The sequence below is a fragment of the Macrobrachium rosenbergii genome, chromosome 36 (genome assembly GCF_040412425.1).
Source record: "Macrobrachium rosenbergii isolate ZJJX-2024 chromosome 36, ASM4041242v1, whole genome shotgun sequence".
Taxonomy (NCBI): domain Eukaryota; kingdom Metazoa; phylum Arthropoda; class Malacostraca; order Decapoda; family Palaemonidae; genus Macrobrachium; species Macrobrachium rosenbergii.
In genome coordinates this window covers 18225979-18248105 of record NC_089776.1, presented here as the reverse complement: position 1 = coordinate 18248105, position 22127 = coordinate 18225979, and the positions used below count along the sequence as shown (strand labels likewise).

General features: G+C 37.8%; 1 protein-coding gene and 1 long non-coding RNA gene across 2 annotated transcripts in view; one reads left to right on the top strand and one right to left on the bottom strand.

The window, feature by feature from the left end:
• Nucleotides 1–22127, top strand: part of LOC136824986 (ATP-binding cassette sub-family C member 10) — a 173146-nt gene that overhangs the window by 144901 nt on the left and 6118 nt on the right. The window contains 9 exon segments of the mRNA XM_067080977.1: nt 5534–5666; nt 6687–6884; nt 7150–7282; nt 9346–9556; nt 11280–11449; nt 11745–11967; nt 17878–18069; nt 20841–21084; nt 21755–21894. Coding sequence (XP_066937078.1) covers nt 5534–5666; nt 6687–6884; nt 7150–7282; nt 9346–9556; nt 11280–11449; nt 11745–11967; nt 17878–18069; nt 20841–21084; nt 21755–21894 — 1644 coding nt within the window.
• The window catches only part of LOC136824987 (uncharacterized), a 172340-nt gene continuing 168130 nt past the window's right edge, over nt 17918–22127 (bottom strand). The window contains exon 3 of the long non-coding RNA XR_010849199.1: nt 17918–18055. This is a non-coding gene — a long non-coding RNA (uncharacterized lncRNA). The remainder of the gene's footprint in view (nt 18056–22127) is intronic.

Here is a 22127-nt window from a genome sequence, read left to right as displayed (position 1 = left end):
GTGGTAGAAGATAACTTTGTTTCTTCTCATTTGATTCATGCTATATCGCCTACCCTTATCCCTCCTACACCTTTACCCCAGACTCCTTTACTAGGTTCCTGTGCCTCCAATCCCAACGCTGCTGCCAGTCTCGAAGCAAAATTTGATAAAAAATTTGAGTTCTTGGCCAATACTGTTATGGAATTAGGTTCCTCTTTTGGGGACTGTGTTGAAATCGGCGTCAGTGTTACACCCAGTGAAAGTGTTGTGAGTGTTGAGGAGGTGGCTGCCCATCCCACTGGTGCTCCTAGATGAAGGTCACTGTCCCACTCCCCTGCACTTGGGTCCGGTATGTCGCGCCTGTTGCACTGTTTAGGCTATGACAGGGGTGCCATTGGAAAGGCGCCTCGTTCAGTGCTTTTCGTCCGTCGTCAGATCCAGAAGACTCTTTGCTGGACGTGAGGCGTCAGCGGCGTCGATCTTCCGTCTCTCGGCCCTTGAAGAGGCACACCGATGTGGCAGACAGCTCCCCTCCTGTCAAGAGATATAAGGAGGCTAGTGGTAGTCCCCAGCCCTCCTGCAGTTTCACCGTTCTGCCTCCTACTGCCTCATCTGCTAGTCATCAATCTTCTTGAGATAGCCTGGAACCTTTTTCAAGTCACAAGTGCCATATTTTGGTCTCAAAGTGACATGATACTTCGAGTAAGTGCCCCTTCATCGCATGCTAAGCACTCTCTCAGCTCAGAGCACCCCTCTCCTTCGACTCGCTTGGCACCTGCTTCGCCCTTCAATCTTCTGTACCTGACTGCTCAGTGCCAACTGTGGATCGTTTGGTGCCAATATTTGGGCGCTCAGCACCAGCCACGTGGCGTTCGGCACCTCTTCCCTCTTCATCTGCTCAGGAAGTTCAGCGTCAGCTGGAGGAACTCAAGGGCTTTTTAAAGAAGAAAACTGTCGTTTCCAAGAGCAAGGACACCTCCTTATCCCTTGTTTCTTCTGATGAGGACGAACCGGAACAAGATACCGCTCCTTCGTCTGCTTATTCATCGTTGCTGAGATTCTTTCTGGTGAATTTTCCGGATTTCTTCAAGCCTGTTGCTCCTGATTCCCCAGCCTTGACATTCCTTATGAGGAAACGGACTGCTGACGTTATTTGCCTCCCCAAGCTAGTGCTTTCCTCTTCCTCGAAGAAAATTCTTTGACAAGTAGACGAGTGGCTGGCCATGAAGAGGGACCAATGTAAAGCAACCTTTGCCTTCCCTCTTTCCAAACTTCTCAAGAAAAAGTATTGATTCTATGCCACTGGGGAAGCCCCCTCCTTAATGGGAGTCTCTGCCTCCTCCCAGTGGGATTTCTCCGTTTGGTTGATGCCACACATCGTTCTGCATTCTCTGCAGCCAAGATTTCCTTCTCGTTGCCCAAACTGGACCATCTTATCAAGAACCTGTTCAAGGTATTAGAAATTTTTAGCTTCCTTGATTGGACGGTGGGGGCTTTAGCTAGAAAAATCGAAGATTGTCAAGTCTTGGATGAAAATTTCTCTTCTGACTGGTTGGGAGTATTGTCTTGAGCAGACAAGGCAGTCAGGGATGGCTCTTACGAGCTCGCCTCCCTGTTTTTGATGGGAATCTTGAAGAAGCTAGAGCTGTGGTGCTCCTTCGCCGCTAAAGGAGTCACCACAACACAGAAGTCAGCCCTCTTGTTCTCTCCATTAGACAGATCCCATATCTTCCCCCAAGACACTGTTAAGGACATCCTGTTTGACCTTCAGAAGAAATCTACAACTGATCTTCTGGCTCAATTTTCCAAGCGGCCTAAGGAAGCTCCCTCAACAACAATCAAGTCCTCTCCTCTGCAGCAGCCCTTTCGAGAAGGAACCTAGACCTCAGGACCAATCTGCGCCCCCTGTCTAGATCGATCAAGAAATGAGAACACAGTCCTCCGCGCCCCGATTGGAGCCAGGCTACACCTCTTTTGGGAGGAATGGAGCCTCAGAGGGGCAGAACCTTGGGTAGTCCAAGTGTTGAGGAAAGGATATTCCATCCCTTTTTAAGAGAAACCTCCCTTATCCAAGTCGCAGGTCAACTTGACTGCCTAGTCATCTCACTCTGAGAAGCTTGCCATCCTTTCTCAAGGAGTAGGGGCATTAGAGGAGGGATTTTACAACCGTCTCTTTGTTGTTCCCAAGTCATCGGGGGGCTGGAGACCAGTTCTGGATGTCAGCGGCCTGAATCGTTTCATGCTGAAAACCAAATTTCATGTGGAAACCAGTCACTTTTTTATGTCCTCTCTCCTGTCAGGGCAACTGGATGGTCACCTTGAACATGCAGGATGCTTATTTCCATGTCCTGATACATGCAGATTCAAGAAAGTTCCTGCACTTTGTGTTTCGTGGCAAAGTTCTCCAGTTGCGAACCTTGTGCTTCGGCCTGTCCACCCCCACAAGTGTTCACTCGAATCCTCGCTCCTCTTGGGAAATGGCTTCACCTTCTCGACGTCAACGTTTGTCTCTATCTGGACGATTGGCTGCTCTGCTCACCTTCGGGGGAGAAGTGCATGGAGGGCTTAAACAAGACTCTTCGCCTGACACAGGAGTTGGGCATTTTGGTCAACTTTCACAAGTCGCAATTAGTTCCGGCACAGAAGATTCCCTATTTTGGGATGATTCTGGACTCTCAGACTTTTTGGATTTTTCTCTCTCCCAAATGGATCAACTCCTGTCTCCAGACTGTCTGCAAGGTCTTTGACCTCAGGACTTGCTCAGCACTTCAGTGGATGAGTCTTCTGGGGACCTGGGCCTCAGTAGAACCGTTCGTAAAGCTGGGCAGACTTCACATGAGGCCTCTTCACTTTTATCTAAAAGTGTACTTGAACAGGAAAACCTAACCGCACTCCTTCGTTTTCCCCATCTCCTCAGATCTAGGTTGGGGAGCCCTTCTAGGGAGTCAGTAGATTTCAGGGATGTGGTCTGTAAAACAGAGAGCTCTCCACATCAGTGTGAAGGAACTAAAGGCCATTCATCTGGGTCTCCAGGCCTTCTTTCCACTAGTTTTTGACAAAGTAGTAGCGGTTTACACAGACAACACCACAGCGCTGTCTTATGTCTGCAAACAAGGGGCCACCTGTTCCTTCCTTCTCTACTTGACAGCAAAAGACCTTCTTCTATGGGTGGAGCAGTACCAGGTGAAGATTATCACTCTTTTCGAGCTGGGAAAAATGAATGTGCTTGCAGACGAATTGAGTCGTTGCAACCAGGTTTTGCTGACGGAGTGAACTCTGGACTCCCTCATATGTGAAGATCTTTGGAAACTTTGGGGCAAACCAGCTGTGGACCTCTTCGCAACGTCGGGAAATCATCATCTGCCTCTCTTTTGCTCCCCAGTCCTGATACCATGCTGTTGGACTGGATGGGCCTGGATGTCCACGCCTTCCCACCTTTTGGATTGATCAGGGAAGTGATCAACAAGTTCTCCTCTCGCCAGAACTTCTCAATGACCCTGATCACTCTGTTCTGGCCCAGGAAGGAATGGTTTCCAGATCTGCTGCATCTGTTAGTAGACTTCCCAAGACTCCTGCCACAAAAACAGTCGCTGTTCAAACAGCCCCACTTCCTCAGGTTCCATCAAGGATTGTCCACTCTGGCCCTGACAGGCTTCAGACTGTCGGGAGCCTTATCAGAGCAAAAGGCGTCTCAAAGCAGGCTTCAGAAGCTATTGCCAGATGCAGAAGATCTTCTTCTAGTAGGCTCTACCAATCCAAGTGGTCAGTTTTCAGAGGATGGTGCTGACATAATAACATCTTGTCTTCTGAAACCTCTATAAACAGTTAGCTGACTTTTTTCTTTTCCTGAGGACCGATAGGAAGTTGTCTCCCTCTACCATCAAGAGGTATAGGTCAATGCTTTCTTCGGTGTTTAAGCATAGGGGCCTGGATCTGTCATCCAAGACCTCAGCGACCTCATCAGGTCCTTCAAGACCTCCAAATTAGAAGAGCCTGGATTTGTCTCCTAGAATTTGGACGTTGTTCTGAAGTGGCTTATAAGCTCAACTTTCGAACTCCTCAGCTCGACCTCTTTCAAGAATCTTACTAGGAAGACTCTTTCTCATGGCGTTGGCAACCACCAAACACGTTAGTGAGCTGCAAGCCTTCAACAAGAGAGTAGGCTTTTCAAATGGAAATGCAATATGTTCTCTCTCTCTTGGCTTCCTCGCCAAGAATGAGGACGTTTCCAAGCCTTGGCCTCGTTCGTTCATTATTAAAAGCTTAACGAACATCCTCGGCCCAGAGGAAGAAGAGAGACTTTTTTGTCCTGTGAGATCCTTGAAGTACTATCTTCAGAGGATAGAAAAGCTCAGAGGACCCTCCAACAAGCTTTGGTGCTCAGTGAAGAACCCTTCATGACCTCTGTTGAAGAATGCCCTTTCTTTCTTCCTTAAAAGTTTGATTACAGAAGTGCATTCTCAAGTTGGAAAAGATGTTTTACCTTCCCTTAAGTTCAAAGCTCATGAGGTTTGAGCTGTTGCCATGTCTCTGGCTTTTCAGCATAACATCTCTCTCGAAAACATTTTACAATTAACATTATGGAAGTGTAGATTGGTGTTTGCTTCACGTTATCTTAAAGACGTGGAAATTGTGTTTGATAACTTGTACAGTACTGTGGATCCTTTATCCATGGTTGGCATGGTGTTGGGAAAGGAAGCATGTGTAAGGGAAGCCTGGGGTTGCAGTGTACCTGGAGTACCAGCCAGTTTTTAATGGTTGGGGTGGTGGTTTTTAATTTTGGTTATAGGTGACAGTGTTGTGTTTTTATTCTGGTCTGTGCCCAGGGCAAGGGCGCTATTTTTGTCTTTGTCAGCCATCGGTGAACTTCTTTGGCTGCAAAGTACCCACTGAAGTAGGGGCGACTCTTGGCCATACTGCCACGCCCTCTACATTTTAAGATGAGTGCCGACCAGAGGCAGTACCCAACTGAAGCAGTTCTCTTAGCAGGTAAGGTACAACAAGCATTGACTCAATGCTAGCAACCTTCCTAGTTCAAAGTCATTATCTTTATTAATGTTTTAGATTAGAACATGTCCATGATTCCCACCTCCTCTCAATGTGGAATCAGCTATGGAATTGCTTGGTAAGTCACTTACATAGAAATGACATTTTTATGATAAAGTGTTATATTTACTCTCCAAGCAATTACATAATCGGAGCCCACCCCCCTACCCTCAGTAGACATTGGGCATCAAACGAATTGATCCTCTCTGCTGAGTTGTACCTGTCAGTCCCGAAAGTGGGCGTGACCCTGTCACCTACACAAGCGATGGTAGTGCCACCGCGAAAATTTGAATTTTGTTAGACTGTCATGTAGGAAAGCTAGTAGCTATGTAATTGCTTGGTAAGTATATGCTGTAAAAAAATTTATTTTATCATAATGTCATTTTTACCATTTTTTCTTGCTCCCTTGACAAGTTAATTTTATTAAATTTATGGTGATTAAAATGAAAGTAATGGTGAAAAGACATTTTAACATCTTAAAAGTAATCTAGATCTTATTCTTTTGCAGCACTGGCACAACTTTATATGTTGAAGACCAATCAATGGAACCATGGTTTGAAACTGTGACAGAAGGTCCTTCAAAGATGTCCTCTTTATCAGACACCCTGCAATGGTTATCATCCATTAACCCAGTGGGTCAGGTCAGTACTTTGTGTACAAGAGAGAATGTCATTTTACATTTTGACAGTTCACTTTAGTCACCCTATGTGGTAGTATTTGTTTGGTGCACTAAAGGCATTATTAAATGTTCTTTGCAGTACTCATTCAGCCACAGACCCTTTTTTTTTTTTTTTTTTTTTACCCTCAAACCAGTTTTTTGCTTTTTTACTACTTGATAACCAACTTAAAATCTTGTACTCCTATATTTTTCCTCATTGTTCAAATGAATTCGAGCTATCCCTATAAAATTAGAGCGGGTCAAACTATCTTACTCTTTTTAAAATATTCAGCTGACTTCTTATACTGTATGACTATAATTCAGGTGTTTAATTTCTCATAAGTTATTACCAAATAAAATTTTACTTTGCAATATCGTACATAGTTTCTATGTTATCTTTAGGACTGTTATACATTGTTTCAAGCATTATTGGGCATTTAGCTAGATCCCATAATAGCTTTGTAGAAAATTAACATCAGCATATTTTTGCAGGTTTTCTGTAAAGCTTAAATGTTGATTTTTTATGATAGATTACTTCTATAGATACTGCCCAATAAGTTTAGTTTTTAACAGAACAATGTAGGTAAATGTGCATAGATTTAGGAAAAGCTGTCATCAGTAACTTCTTGTTATACGGTGCTAGATTCTTCTTTGAGTGGATATCTGATTTCCACACAAGTAAAAAATAGATTTTGTTGTGAAATTAGTTTTTTTGCCATATTTTTGTGGCTGAAACAGTGCCCCATAAACCCCATTGTGTCTTGTGGAAATATGCTTTAGAGGTTTATGATGTTTGAATTGTTTTGAGAAATGCATTTGCCATAGAACAGATTTCTGTGTGTTACTAGTTACTGAATTATTCAATAATTATTCAAGAAAATTGTTTTTAATGTTAAAAGCTTAAATCTGTACCAGGTTTATTTGGGTATATGAATTGTATTCAGATACCAATTAATGACTTTTGCTGCCCATTAAGAAATGCGTCACATGTATCACATTTCAGGTACTAGCCGTGCAGGAAATGGAAAATGCCACCTCTTCTGTTGGAGTTGATCCAAGTACAAAGTTTTACTTGACAGTTTATGGGATTTTAGCTACCTCAAATACACTGTTCACCCTCATGCGAGCGTTCCTATTTGCCTACGGTGGTTTATGTGCTGCTAAGACTCTCCACTGCAGACTCTTAGATGCTGTTTTGTATGTAAGTGATTGCTAGAACCTAAAAAATTGTTTTTTTTTTTTTGTTTTATTGATTGTTACAACCTGTTGAACATGTATTCTTTTCTTTCTTATATATTAGATGGTTTACTGTTTATATAGAGTAAGTCTGTGCCTTTTATCAGCATTATTGGTTCTTTATTGAGATACATAGTTACTCCAATGTTTTTTATATCAGTGTGATTTGACATATATCTTGTTTTGAGAAGAATTTCATATTCAAACACAGGATTATTTGTTTGTTGCAGGCAAAGATAACGTTTTTCACTAACAACCCCTTGGGCCGCATCTTGAACAGGTTTTCAACTGATGTTTATACTGTTGATGATTCTCTGCCCTTCCAGATGAATATTCTTTTAGCTCAAGTCTTTGGACTTATAGGTTTGTAATATTTGGTATTTTTAGTGTTTATTTAATTCCCTAAAAGTTCATTAATTATAAGAATTTGTATTACAGTATGTTCATTAACTTTATAAATGCTTTCATTTCTATAGTATATAGGATGCCACTAAGTCTTTACAAAAAAAGAAATGACTAAGCAGTACCATCAAGCAGTCATTGTAAGACACAGTACTGTTATTTAGACCTTCTGCTAAAGAATAAGTGAATGCGGGAAGTTCCAGTCGGCTTTGTTTTACCAGAGCAGTTGCAGTTCATTTCATGAATTCTAGGGATGTATGAGTCATACAATTTAAAGGAAGACAATGATTGGATTGCCTTCCCCACCCCTCTAAAACCTTTCTCAGTCTGTTTGAGTGTAAGCAGTGTTACCAACATTCTCATGAGGCTGCAAAGCACAGAAGGCGGTTTTTCAAATTTCTTTTGGGCCAAAACTACCACTAATGTAAAGAAATCTGTTATTTATTTACCTTTAACCTTTACTGGAACTATTTTGTCCAGTAGTTACCCTCAGCTAGATATCAAAACATGATTCACTTTACAAAGTAAATTAGGTAATTTCTTTAAAATTAAAGACCTACACCAACAAGCCTTTGGTCCAATCTGATCTATAAATGGCAGTGTAGTGGTTGTGATCCCACTTACATTGGAAAAACTATCAGATCAGCTCGGATGAGATGGTTTGGACACCTAGGTAGGTCATAATGTACAGGCAGTTATTTTGCTTTATTTTATTTTATTCATTCATTTATTTTGATTAGCCATCTTTGAAATGTATTCTTATTTTTATTAATTTTGCTGTATTATTTTGAACTTTATTATAAGAATTGCATGTCATCATTTTAATTTTGTAGGCTGATAACGAGTGAGAGTACTGCTCGAAACATGTCCCAATAAAGATAGGGGATAGGGACCACAACCACCTGCAAATAGCACTTATAACTGCCTAATTTAATAGTTCAAACACCAAATATACTTAAACTATCATCCTACACCAAATGTATCCTAAAATATCATCCTAAATCACTTTAATATCAGTTCAAAGTTATCTTACAACATTACCCTTCAAAATATATGGCGTATAGGTACATGTGAAAACTAATTAAGTTACCCCTATATTCAGGCACAGCCATTTTCTCAGAGAGAGAGAGAGAGAGAGAGAGACTGTTTTCCGAGCACCCTTCACGTCAGCATGTCGAAATGATTGACAGTTAGGGCTACATCCCTCTCCTATTTATCTACCAGAAAAAGACTGGGAATTCCACAGAATTATGCTAAAATCTTACCTAATTTACTATATATTTTACTATATTTTCATAGTTATTGAAATGCAAAAAGTTGTAATTACAGCATGGAAAGTATGAAAAAATGAATGACATAGTAATGGCATATTTACCTATAAAACTATACAAAACAAATAAGCATACATGCTACATATGCATAAAAAATCTCTCTCTCTCTCTCTCTCTCTCTCTCTCTCTCTCTCTCTCTCTCTCTCTCTCTCTCTCTCTGAGTTAAGAAATACATGTATTTAAATATGCATTGAAAAAAATACATTTTATTGATATTCTGCTGTGTGTACATTAATATTATTATTTTAAAATTAGTAAATAATTTTTTTATCATAAAAAATGTATTTAATCACAAAAATAACTTGAAAATACAGTAGTTAGTGAATATTGCTTGACAAAAAAATTTGCTAATTACCAAATTTTTAAAAAATAACTTGGAGATACTTTCCACAGAAAAATCCGAGAATAGGTGAAGCTGCGAATCGTGAACCACGAATAGGCGGGGGTCGACTGTACACACAGTTTATCTCATGAAGTTAATTGAAATAATAATAATAATAATAATAAAAATTAGACTTGAACACTTTCAGTCTGTGAAGCATTATTTAAGATATTCACTTCAGTAGAATTATGTTTCTGGATTTTTTGAAAGATAATGTGCAGCATGGCTTAAGTTGTCACATTATAATTAGATATTTTACAAAAATAGTTACTTGAATTTCTTCTCTCACCCTTCTTGCTTTTGATCAACAGGAACAGTAGTGGTGACCATCTATGGACTGCCTTGGATAACATTGCTGTACATACCCTTAGCATTTGTTTATTACACTATTCAGAACTTCTACCGTTATACTTCAAGGGATTTAAAAAGACTTCATGCAGTATCCTTATCTCCTCTGTATGAACATTTCACTGAAACCTTACAAGGACTGACTGTGATAAGGGCAATGCGAGCAGGACATAGGTAAGTCAAGTTGAAATAGTTTATAACTAGAATTTTGTATTGCAAGATCTGGTATTGTTGTTTGCAGGAGATAGAGATGTAAAGACATTGTCATTATGTGATATGGTTGTTGGCCTGGAAAACCAGATTGTTCAGTATGCTGATGATGCAACACTTGTGGGTGTATTAAAGTCTCCACTTATAAGAAATGAAGCTGCCCTCAGCCTCAATCAGGACATGGACCAGATCAGGAATGGTGTAGTTGGTGGGGTATGAGGATGAACTCCAGTAAAACAAAAACACTATTGATTAGCAGATCTCGTACAGATTTCCCACCCCATCCTCCCCTTTAGGTGGATGGAACTTTGCTGAATGAGTCTGAAGCTTTAACTATTCCAGGTGTAACTTTCAACTGACATCTAACTTTGAGAAACATCTAGTGAGAGTTTCAGCAAATGCCACATATAAAGTTAGGTGTTGTTGGTAAGGTCTCATATATTTATAATGATAAAATCAGTACAACCTGTTTTAGGTCATTTGTACTTCCTTTACTGGAATACTGTTCTCTGGTGTGGATGTCTGCTTCTGCCAGAGATTTGTCTCTTTTAGGCAGAGTGGTTCGTGGTGGTAGGTTTCTGTTTCTAATAGTAGCAGTTATGACTTGGACCATTGACAAATGGTCTCTTGTTTGTCACTTTTTCATAAGTTGTATTTCAACAGAGATCTTTCACATTCACAATTGATCCCTGATCCCCTGTGTCTGCCGAGAGCAACCAGTTTCTCTGAATAGCAGCACCAGTATTTAGTAAATGTGCCCCGCTGTCGAACTTCTCAGTTCCAGAGGTCCTTTATTCCTCACACCATTGGACTGTGAACCAGCCTTCCAGAGTATGTCGTGGAACTGGAACTTCAGAAGCTAAAATGCAATGCATTGCTACCTTATTACTATTCTTCTTGCATTTTAATACATTTTTATCTATTTATCCATTATTTTTTCTTTTTTTAATAAGTGGTATCTCTTCTTTATTTATTGTCCTTTACTTCCTGTTACTTCACTTCTGCTTACTTCTTCCTAATGAACACGATATTCTTTGGAAGCTTGGATTTCAAGTCAATGGCCCCTGTGGGCTTGTTCTATATAGATATTCTGACATCTGGTATAAATAGTAGATGATATCCAGATGGTGCAGGAAAGGATGGTTTGATTCTATCCTAAAGATTTTTGTCTATTTTTCCATATTTTTTCAATGTTTTTATACATGATAACAGACATAAATTTTTATAGTATGCTTGTCATTGGAAAGGAATTTATCATACTTATTAGCATGGTGTAAATTAATTTATGAATCTAGTACTGTATAGTTAAAAAAATTATTTACAAAAAGTCGAGTAGTTTCAGTTCTTCTCTGACTACTACTTTTTTAGCGTTTTTTTTAACTACTAAAGATCAGAATTATTTGGCTTCAAAATGAGACCAACCTACAATTATATAATGAAAAATAAATTTACCATGAGCCATGAAAGAAATTAAGCTCTCAGGTGGTAAGCCATGATGGAGTGTTTTTGGACCTACCCTACCACCCCCAGGATCTCAAGTGGTTAACATTTTAATTCATAAATCATTTTTTTAAATATAAAGATTACTTGTATATAAGCATAAAAAATGCATACTCACAGAGTTTTCAATAACATGTATTTTGCTGCTATTTTATAATTATTTTAAGATTACTTTCTGTGACCTCAGGTTTAGTGTTCGTGCTGATAGTTTATTGGAAGTGAGCCAGCGAGCACAGTTTGACATTCAGATCGCTGCTCAGTGGCTGAATTTGCGACTGCAACTCATTGGATTAGCAGTGTTAGCTGGTGTGGCTATTCTTGCTCTCCTTCAGCACCATTTTGATGCTATTGATGCAGGTAAGGTGGCAATCAAGGCAGTAGAAATAAGAAAACTGTTTTATGTGGAGATGGGATAGTAAATCTGTTTATCAACATGCCTTACTAAGGATTTCTCTACCCCATATTATTGTTAGCACCTAAAATAATGTAAGCAGACTTCTGAATCATTTCTAAACTCAGAACACCCTATGCAGGATAGTATAGAGGTTTGCAAGTGTAAATTTTATTGATGCAAGATGTTACAAAGACTTTTTCAGATCAGCAAATGTGGATATTGTTACTTAAAAATGATTTGTTTTACATTATGTTGCAGGACTAGTTGGGTTGGTTATTTCATATGCACTGACCATCAGTGGTTTTCTGAACAATGTGGTGGGATCACTAACAGAAACTGAAAGAGAACTGGTCAGTGTGGAGCGAGTCCACCAGTATTTAGAAGGTGCAGAACCAGAAAATCGTGAAGGAACTACAGCTCCTCCCATTGGCTGGCTGAGTCATGGCTCTATCAAGTTTCAGAATGTTCATCTAAGATACAAGTAAGCTGGTGGGGCGTTTGAGAGGTTCACGTGTGAGGTCCTGGGTGTCAACAAAAAATGGATGTGGGTTTAGGCACAAGAAAAAGGAATATATGTCTCTTAGTACTTATGATGGCATAATTAAGGTAGGGATTTGATAAAGGAAAACCAAAAATTGAAAGTGAAGTTACCAGGTGAAAGGGAGAATGATATACAGTTGTCCCTCAAAATCTGAAGTGGTTAGGGCAGGCAGACTCCCACAAAGTCAAAAATTTTTTAATAACTCTTAACCATCCAAACCTTGTTCTAATAGGGGAAAGTCTATTGCTGACCATAAGCTTTACCAGTAAAGTATTTACCTAAAGCAGTTGAGTATTTACAAAATTATATACAAAACAGTACAGAACAGTACACTTTTTATTAGTGTGCAGCCCTGTATCAACAATGCAGCATATGATAAAAGAGAGAGAGAGAGAGAGAGAGAATGCACACTGTGCACATAGTTTACCTGTGTGGTACTCTGATACTACCGTATTCATACAGGTCTGTGGAGTATTTTTTGTACCATGTATAAGTAATTGATATTATAAAATAGTGTCATACAAAAAAACATTATATACTGTAATCTTCAAAATACCATTTTACCTTATACATTTTTAAGGATATCCCAATACTTATCTACTTCAGCTTGAGCTTTTCACGCAGTGACTCATCAGTATTCAGCGGTGATGCTGACACAGGACAAATATGTTGATGCAGTTCCTGTTATCATATACTGTATATAAGTGGAGGTGGTTCTTCTGGGTCTTCACCTATTTTTCACTACATTCCATGTTAGAAGGAAGAGCAGCAATTGGTTGGTCTCAGCTTCTGTAATGGCAGGGGTGGAACATATGGTGGGGTTGGTAGAAGAGAGTGGGATTCTGGGTTTAACTTTCAAGGAATACATTGTGATTTCTGTTTGACCTTTTTCCTTTTCATTTCTTCAAAAAAACTGATTTATAATGTGCAATTAACTAACTGCACTTAATTTGTGCATACAGTGCTATATTTTAATGGTAAAAAATATTTAAATGCACAGTATGCAATTTTATGTATTTATAGGAGACTACTAAGCACTTATAGTTTTCTTTACATGTCTACTCAACATAAGCCATCTGGGGTTTTACATGGATGGCCATAAAGCTAAAAAAATATTCCATTTAGGTAATTATTGATGAAAATTTTGTGAGTAATCAAAACTGCAAATTCAAGACCTGTTAATTTCATGAGACAACTGTACAGGAATATGAGATTAAGAATCACAAAATGGAATAAATGGTGAGAGACAGTGCTTGAGAGAATTCAGGTCGGGAATTAAAGGGAGAAGCTGTTTTGGGGATGAATACAGTGTGAAGGTTGTAGAGCAGATGGTTCTTTGGATAATCAGTGCAAGTGATTGCTGTTACATTGTCAACTGGCAAATATTTTAAAGATCTATAATTTAGATGGCACAAAATAGTGTTAGGGGTCCTTATAAATAGGAATGCTTGTGGAAGTGGCTTCTGATGAAGTTAAGGAAACAGTGAAAATTGAAGTTGAAAGTTCCCATGATTTGGAATAGTTTGACACAAATAACATAATTGAGTGGCTGAGTAGATTGAGTGAAATATTTTTTTTTTAAATTAACCTTACTTCTCCATTATAATGCTTTTACTTCTTTGCCAGTGGGATTCAGCAGATTGCAAAAAAAAGAAAACTCGGTTTTATATGAACATCCATTTTATATCCATCTATTTCCCACCCCCCCATCAGGGGACTGATAGGTACAAACACTCATAGCTGATCAGTCTACTTCTGTTGGCGGTTTCAATAGAAGGTAGACAGATTGTTAAATGTGTAGGCGATCTGGTTTTTCGGTGCTTGTCTAGCAAGGAAAATTGGCGATTTTCAGGGCTGATATGCGCCAGTTTCCACTTATCGGCACCGATAATTGTATATTGGTGCCGATACATACCTAACAGAGGCACTGATAACCGAAATTCGGTGATTTTCGGTGCTTGTCAGTGCCAATGAGTGCCAAAAATCACTGAAAAAGCACAAAAAATTGCTGATGGGTTATCAGCAGTTTTCGCTTATCGTCATGCTGTCGGAACAGAACCCCCACTGATAACCAGGGACTGCCTGTACTCCTTTCTTTTGTTGACTACTGTAATTGGTTTATTTTTGGATTTTCTGAAGTTTAATTTTGTATCCTGGATTGGCAAAAACCTGTAAGGTAAGAGTTGCCATAATAGGCTTTGTTCCAGTTTTAATGACCCTCATGAGATGTTTATACTGTTGAGGGAAGGATTTTGATTGGAATAACTCATGTGAATCTTAGTCTAACGAGATAATGCAGAAATTGATCGTGAACAAAGAGAGCTTGTTATTTTGTAGAAACAACTAAGACAAAAGGATAGGTGTCATAACACTTGTGTTAAAGGATGCATGTTTTGTCTGACCCCCCTTATAGTAACTGGGTAGGTCCGCTGCTGCTTCTCTTCAATCTGTTACTCCAACTAAGCTTCCCATTGATTCAAGGCACTAGGTTTGATAGGAGTGTTAGTTTTGAATGATGTTTATTTTTTCTGCACTCTCTTTTTCCAACTAAATAGTGATATCATAAATGTTTATTTCATTTGCTGTACACAGAATAGATGAGGCCCTTCCTTAGACAGAAGCAGAGAAGATTGTGAAATTTACTTAATTTGTTCTGAGTAGGAACAGTGTGGTAAGAAGTTAACTAAACAGTAGGAATCTGATTCTGCTTACAGAATGGTCTCTGAATTTTCAGCTATGTCAGTTTCTGTAAGAACTGTAATAAACTCCAATTGTAGACCTCTTCAACAACTGAGAACAGTTGCCAGTTTTCACCTTCCACTTCCAGGTCAGCAGGAACATCAGACTGGTTTGGCAGGTATTTTTCTGCAGTATCAGTCTCTTCAACTAGCTTGGAATCATAATGGACTGAGGAACTTGATGCTGTTGTGGGTCCAGTAAGGACTTTAAGAAATGTCTGAATTGAACTAAAAGCATTAAAGCTGATGTCAAGGATCTGTGCATATGGTTTGGAAGCCAGAGCTTTCAGTGAGTAGAAGTGTAATGTCCTTTTCATGAAGTCGTTGATTGAGTATTCATGCTAATTTGTATCCTTAATGGATGATAAGCCATCTGACATAGGAGCAGTGGCTACAACTTTTAAATTTGGAGAGAACTTATCCTTGGATAGGTTATTGAAGTCACTCAGAGGCATGGTAATTATGTACTGTATTTGCCATGATTTGTTATGGCATGGAGACTCAGTACAGTTATGGAGATCAATAACCCCTCTGGTTTGTACAGGGGATATTATGTGCTGAATTGGTTGGTAGTCCTTTTTCTGCCTACTGCTACCAGCCCGAGAAGAACCTTATAAGAGTTAAGGGATCTGGTTAAACAAATCATTTATAACTAACTAACTCTGCCTACTGCTTTTTAAAACCAGTTGTAGTTTTTGGGAAGCTTGGAGGCACTCAGTGTTGAGTATAGGGAGTGTACCATCTTGTATGTAGGTACCTGTTAGTTATCCATTGTTGGCTCTGCAAGATTTTGGCACAGTAACATTACCCTTCCATCTGCTGAAGGAAGCACCCTCCAAAGAGACCTCGTGTATCTTCAAGATGAGGATCTCGTGCCGAGTGACAATCCTACCAAGGCAAGAGTAGTAGCTGATGGATTGAATTCACTGGGTAAACAAACACTTATTTTGTACAGAATTATCTGTTGCTAAGTAACCTTTAAAGAGTTAGCGGATTTCTGCTTTGACCATATATTTAAAGGAAGGGTAAGGTCCATTTAAAAAATATAAATATATAATTTAATATTTATTTTTTGAATACTTAGCTTTCAGTTATGCAATTTGCCCTCCTTACCTCCCCACATTCAAAGTGGACTGAAGTAGACTGACTGGCTACAAGTATTTGTACCTATCATTCCCCTGGTGGGGATGGGGAAAGTAGATGTATAGAAATTGTATATTAATGGAAAAAAAGTGTTCTCATTTTCTTTAGAGATCTGTTGAACTCCCGCTGGCACAGAAGTAAAGCTATTGCCGATTTTTGGTTATCAGTGCCTCTGTTAGGTAATGTATCGGTGCCGATAAGTGGAAATCGCCAATTTTTGTTGCTAGACAAGCGCTGAAAAACTGGATTGCCGATAACTGAAGTCCACTGATAACTGGGTAGTGCCTGTATTTAAAAAATTAATACTAAGTTAAGTAATTATATTTTTTTAGGGAAAGTTTGCAAAAAATGGATGAGTGAAATAATTGGCCCTTTGGGTTAGATGAAAAGTAATAGCCTACAAAAGTGTGGAAATTACAAGGGCTCAGTATGCAAGTAAAATGTATGTATAGATTGTGTCTGTGAAGATGAGAAAGATTGCTAAAGGTGTGGTATGGGAAGGGCTTTTATAAGTTCAGACAAGGAAGAGGGTGTGGGTTGGAGATCAGTTTTTCGTACTGTTTAAAGCAAATGATTGTAAAAGTGAGAAACTGTATTTGTTCTACAAGGGCATGCAAGAAAAGCATATGATAGAATTAATATACATACTGTGGAGGCAGAATCAATATACACACTGTGGAAGCTGTTGAGGTTTATATTAATCAAATGCACTGTAATTTCTTAAGAAGAATGAGACGTTTTTGCAATGAAAATAAAGCTTGTGCTATAAAGACAAAGGTTCATATTCTCAGTAATGGATGGTTGCACACATGGGTGCGTATACCTCTAGGGCATTTTAATATTAATCCATAATTGTATGTATAATTGTAATGGTGACATGAGTTGAGAGAGACAAAAAGTATAGAATTGTTGATTTGGGAATGATGTAATGTTGAATACAGATAGCAGGATAAAATTTTAAAATATTATAGTAGGAGAAAGGTTGAACTAATTACTACAGAGAGTGAAAGTAATTGGAAAATCTTAAAAATGAAATGGTAGATATCCAGAAATACATGTTACACATGTATAGAATGATAAAATGATTAATCATGGTGTAGGTGAAGCAAGGTATGTTGCAGGAGCTCTACAAGAAATAAGGAATAGAAGTGTTGAACCAGGTCTTATATATGGATGTGAAATGGGACTTTTGAATGTGAATGAAAGAAAATATTTAGAGGCCAGTGAGTTAAGGTAAATTGTTTATATATTATACCTGGAGTAATAAATGAAGAGATACGTATTGCAGTATGGTAAAACGGTTAACAGAGGAGAAAAGATGGATTATGGTGTAGTAAAATGATTTATTTAGTCTTATTACAAGAAAAGGTGCATGGTTAAGACATTTAATTCAGAATGGAAGGAGGAGAAAATGGAGAACTAGAAGTGCTTGGTTGATGGGGTGAAAGAGTTAGAGCAAATAAGCCTTCTTATCCAGAACTGTTTGGTTCTATACAAGGTGAATAGTGTACCATTTGTAATGTAGAGTTAAAAGCTCTGAACAAAGCCAGTGTGTAATTGTATCAAGATGTATGCATGGTCTCTCCCCTCAGGGGAAATAGTTGAGTAAAAATAATGTTCAAAAAGAAAAGTTTAGTGCTTGTGGGCTTCATTCATTCGTTCGAATATTCATCAGTGGTACCTACATTACTTGCACAATTATGTAGGTACCAGATGTTGAGTTACATACTTACCTCCCTTTTTGTGAAAAAATTCCTTTCCTGAAAGATTTTCATTTATAATTGCATTTCGAATCCATACTTTCAAGCTGAAATAATTACTGATAATGATGGTATGTTACTAGGTATTGCTTATATTTTTTTTTCATTTAATAACATTTTTTGCAAAGGTTAACTAAAATTGTTTTTAAGACTTTGCAACTAAGTTTAATTATTGTAATATGCCGTACTAAGTTTTTCATTTTTTACAGCTACCATAATCCATATGCACTCAAAAAAGTTAATTTTGAAGTTGGAGCCTCTGAGAAGATAGGTATAATCGGACGTACAGGCGCTGGAAAAAGTTCAATTTTCATGGCACTTTTCCGTTTAGTTGAACTGAGTCGTGGCCGCATCTTTGTGGACAATGTGGATATCTCAAGATTGAACCTGAAAAAATTAAGGTACAATTTTAGGTTTTTTGTATGAGTAGTGTGTCATTTTATGACTGATTATAAAATGTTTGGAAAGAGTCCAGATAGATAAATAAATATTAGTTGTAACATAACCTAACATGTGCCGCCTTACCTGCACAGCAGACCCAGCCATCAGCTAAAGTACTATTGCATCCTCCATTGTGTGTACTCAGTATAGGTCTATCCATGTTTGTGTGGGAATTTTTGAATAATAGATTAATCTGCTTTTGTATGAGAAAAAATTAGGTATGCACATTGGTTTCTTCATTTTAATATAGTATTGTTGATTTCCATATCACTGTACTTCTGTTTGGGTAGTTTTTAATTCTTTGCCTTTTGATTAGCCATTATATGTTAGTAATCTAAAAGTGTATCTATAAGTGTATCTTTGGTAACTAGCTTTTTACACTAGTAGCTGTTGATTTTCTATTTGCTAACCAGTTCCGTTGAGCATCATTCAAGGAATTTTGTTGCTACTGGAATCACTCAAATATCAGAGTTAAAATAAGTGTCCATATTTGATGCAAAGCAATTTTGGCAGAGTTTACTGTGTTCTCCAGAAGTTTATTAGAATAATGCAAAATGGAATTGAGTTAGTGGTTATTGCATTGTAGTAAATGCAGTCTTTCATTGCATTAGCAGCTTCCATACTACCAGTGATCAAGTTATTATGCTGTTTACAGAAATATATAAGTCCATATTATATTGTATCAGTCATGGATGAAGTCTTTTGGAAAATGAAATAACTATTTTGAATATTTTGCACTCACAGTTTCATCTCCAATATGCTGCACCAACTTAGTTTCACGTGGTTTCTTTACAACAAAAATGTACATGGGAGCTAAAACAAACAGCAGGCTTCTTCAGGTCTTTATTAGCCTTCTTGGAACTGAAGCATCCTCAAACATTAGTAAAAACTATCCAATTTTTTAAGAATAAATTTAGCTCTAAGTTGTCAGAAAAACAAGCATGAAATGTATCTTCCTTATGTATGTACAGTATGCCAGTTTTATTACACACTTGACAGTCAACAATAAAACATTACAAAGGCTACCTGAGATAGTTATATTGAAGCAGCACAATAAATTACTAGTTACAGCAGGAATATTGAAGCAGCACAATAAATTACCAGTTACAGCAGAAATACAGAAAATGGACAATATAAAAAGTGATCTCACAGAATGCATGAGACATTAACAGTACATGCAACTATCAATTTTAACTTTATATTGGTCAGAGAGGGGTAGAAAAAATTGTGCATGATTATTGAAAGTTCACATCAAATCAAGCACAAAGTAGACCACTTCCCTTTTGTCCTGAATTTCTTTACACATATGCATTCTAAGTATTCTCCACTCTTTGCAGCCTCAGTGCTATGTATTACTAAATAGGAGCTATTTCTGGTTGCCCCACCCATGGAATTTCTGAGAAATATTGTTATAACTTGAAATAGATGAAAGTAGATCGAAACATTGTTGGCATGTAATGAGAAGGGGAGAGGAATAGTAGGTATGGAAGAGGCAAGACATTAAACACAGGAAAGGAGAAATTTGACAAATATATTAGATGAGAACTGTGGTTGACTTTGATTTTTGTGAATGCAATTATTGTTTAAAATTCAGCAGCAAGGGGTCCATTAGCTTTGACATTATTGTAGTGACCATAGTTAGCATGTTGGATGGGCCCTCTTTTCATGTTTTTCAGGGAAGAATATATAAAAGCATCCCATTTCTTAATCACTTTAGTTACCATTTCTACCATAAACTTCACATACCTTGTAATATACCTCTCCTTTGTTTAATGCCTTATATCTGGTTAGGACATGCTTGTGGATCTGTTGAATGCTACTTCCACTTTACTGTGTTAATTTGGGAAACTGGCATGAAATCTGATTTAAGCCTGTCATTTCATTGAATATTGAATTTATTGCCTTCTTCCATGGTTTCTGAATTCTGTAATAACATAACTTGAGATGGAAGTTTAGCATTTCATACTGAAAAAGTCTGCTGCTGTTGTTGTTGTTGTTGTTACCATAATCAGTATACTGTATGAGGTCAAACATATGAAGGAAAGAGAACACTGAAGAAAGCAAAGGAAAAAGATACGTCACCAAACAGATAAATTTTTTGGTACATATACAGTGATATAAATTAGAAGAGATAAGGCATAAATGCATAGCATTGCAAAGTAACAGGTTCTCTTGTAATTTGGGCATCAGTATCTGTTATGCTGATAGAAAGACCACTCCACAGTTTTTTTCGTGAAGGGAATGAAAGCCTAGTGTGACAGTGTTACACCTTTAAATGTAACTGCTGATGCTGTATAAATCAGGTAGGATGCACTTATTCAAAGATTGCTTCACAGAAATAGTCAACACTTTATTGCTTGAATTCCAAACTTTAGGCTTGATTCATATCTTGGAAAAATCTTAGATATTTATTATAGAAGAAGCCAAGTTTAAAAAGTTAGTAGAGGATACATTTTTATCGCTGCTGCATTTGTTTATATGAATGTGTAGAAGACAGGATTTTACATATAATGATCTGAGACAAAGAATAAAGATAAATTACTGATTGTTATATGCTTTAGGTTGTGAAACGAAGTAGCCCTTGATCATAAAAATTTACCTTACAGAAATTATTTTTTTAATGGTTGTGCATAACTGATATAGTTCTCAGGTCAACTAACTCAGAATCTGTTGTATATATAACCTATATTCTATTACAGCTGTCTAATATATGAATTTCTAAACCCTTCAGGTCTAATATGGCTATTGTCACTCAAGATGCATTTGTATTCAGTGGAACCATTAGAGAAAATTTAGACCCAAATGGAGATTCAATAGACACACAGATTTGGCAGGCACTTAGGTCATGTCACCTTGGTGGTTTAGTACAAACCCTTGGAGGTTTAGAGGCTCGCGTCGAAGAAGCAGGGCGATCCATGTCAGCAGGACAAAGGCAACTTTTTTGCCTTGCACGGGCATTATTATGTAGGACCAAGGTGTGTATATAGTACCATGTTGTAAGTCAGTAAAATTCCTGTTGTAATTCTTCTGAGATCCCTGACTGTTTTTCAAACAGCCTGTGGGAAAAGGCATAGGCATCTGCATGAAAAAAGTCATAAGCTCTTAGGAGAGGCTGACAAAGGTGAGCTTCATGCTGTCCATGCAGTTTAGACCACCCATGGAAACGGACAGCCCTGAGTACAATTTTACAAAAACTATACCTGTATTTTTGGAAGAACTCAGTTTTATTAAGTACTGCATGAGCACAGGCGTAGGATTTGCTCCCTTTTTTGTACTTAATAAATAAACATACTACAAGTTGTCATGAGTAATTTTTTGTAAACTTTTAAGAATGAACCAATAAATATAGCTGTAATGGGATTTACCATGTAGGTTTAGCTGTAATGGGATTTACCGTGTAGGTTTATTTATATTTACTGTCAAGATAGTAATTAAATTAGTTACATTATGCATTCCTTGCTGTTAGTTGTTGATCAGTAATTTAATCACTTCTATATTTAACCTTCAAAAAATAACCATCCTTGGTTAGTATCTACTTTTATTTTTCATTTTGAACTATATATACAGTATGTTGCCATCAGTTATATAATGGTAATACTTTAGGTAATTCAGGTTAGAAATCATAAGTGAACATTGCTTTTGCAGATTGTATGCATAGATGAAGGAACTTCTCAACTAGATAATGAAACAGACGAGCAGATTCAGCAGACAATACGGAGCGTATTTCGCAACAAGACTGTGCTCATAATTGCCCACCGTGTTCATACTGTGCGTGACTGTGACAGGTGTGTTCTGGTTAATTCTTTGTAGTAACTAAGGGGTGCATTGTTTTTTCTTGGTCATACTATGCATTTCATCTGTTAGTTAATGATCAGTAATTTAGTTGGATTTCTATATTCAACCTTAAATCAATAGTCATCCTAGGTTAATATCTACCTTTTTATTTACTATGTATAAGTATTGCCATCATTTTTATTACTTTAATAGAATTTGAATTATCTTGCCAAGGTTTGCACCA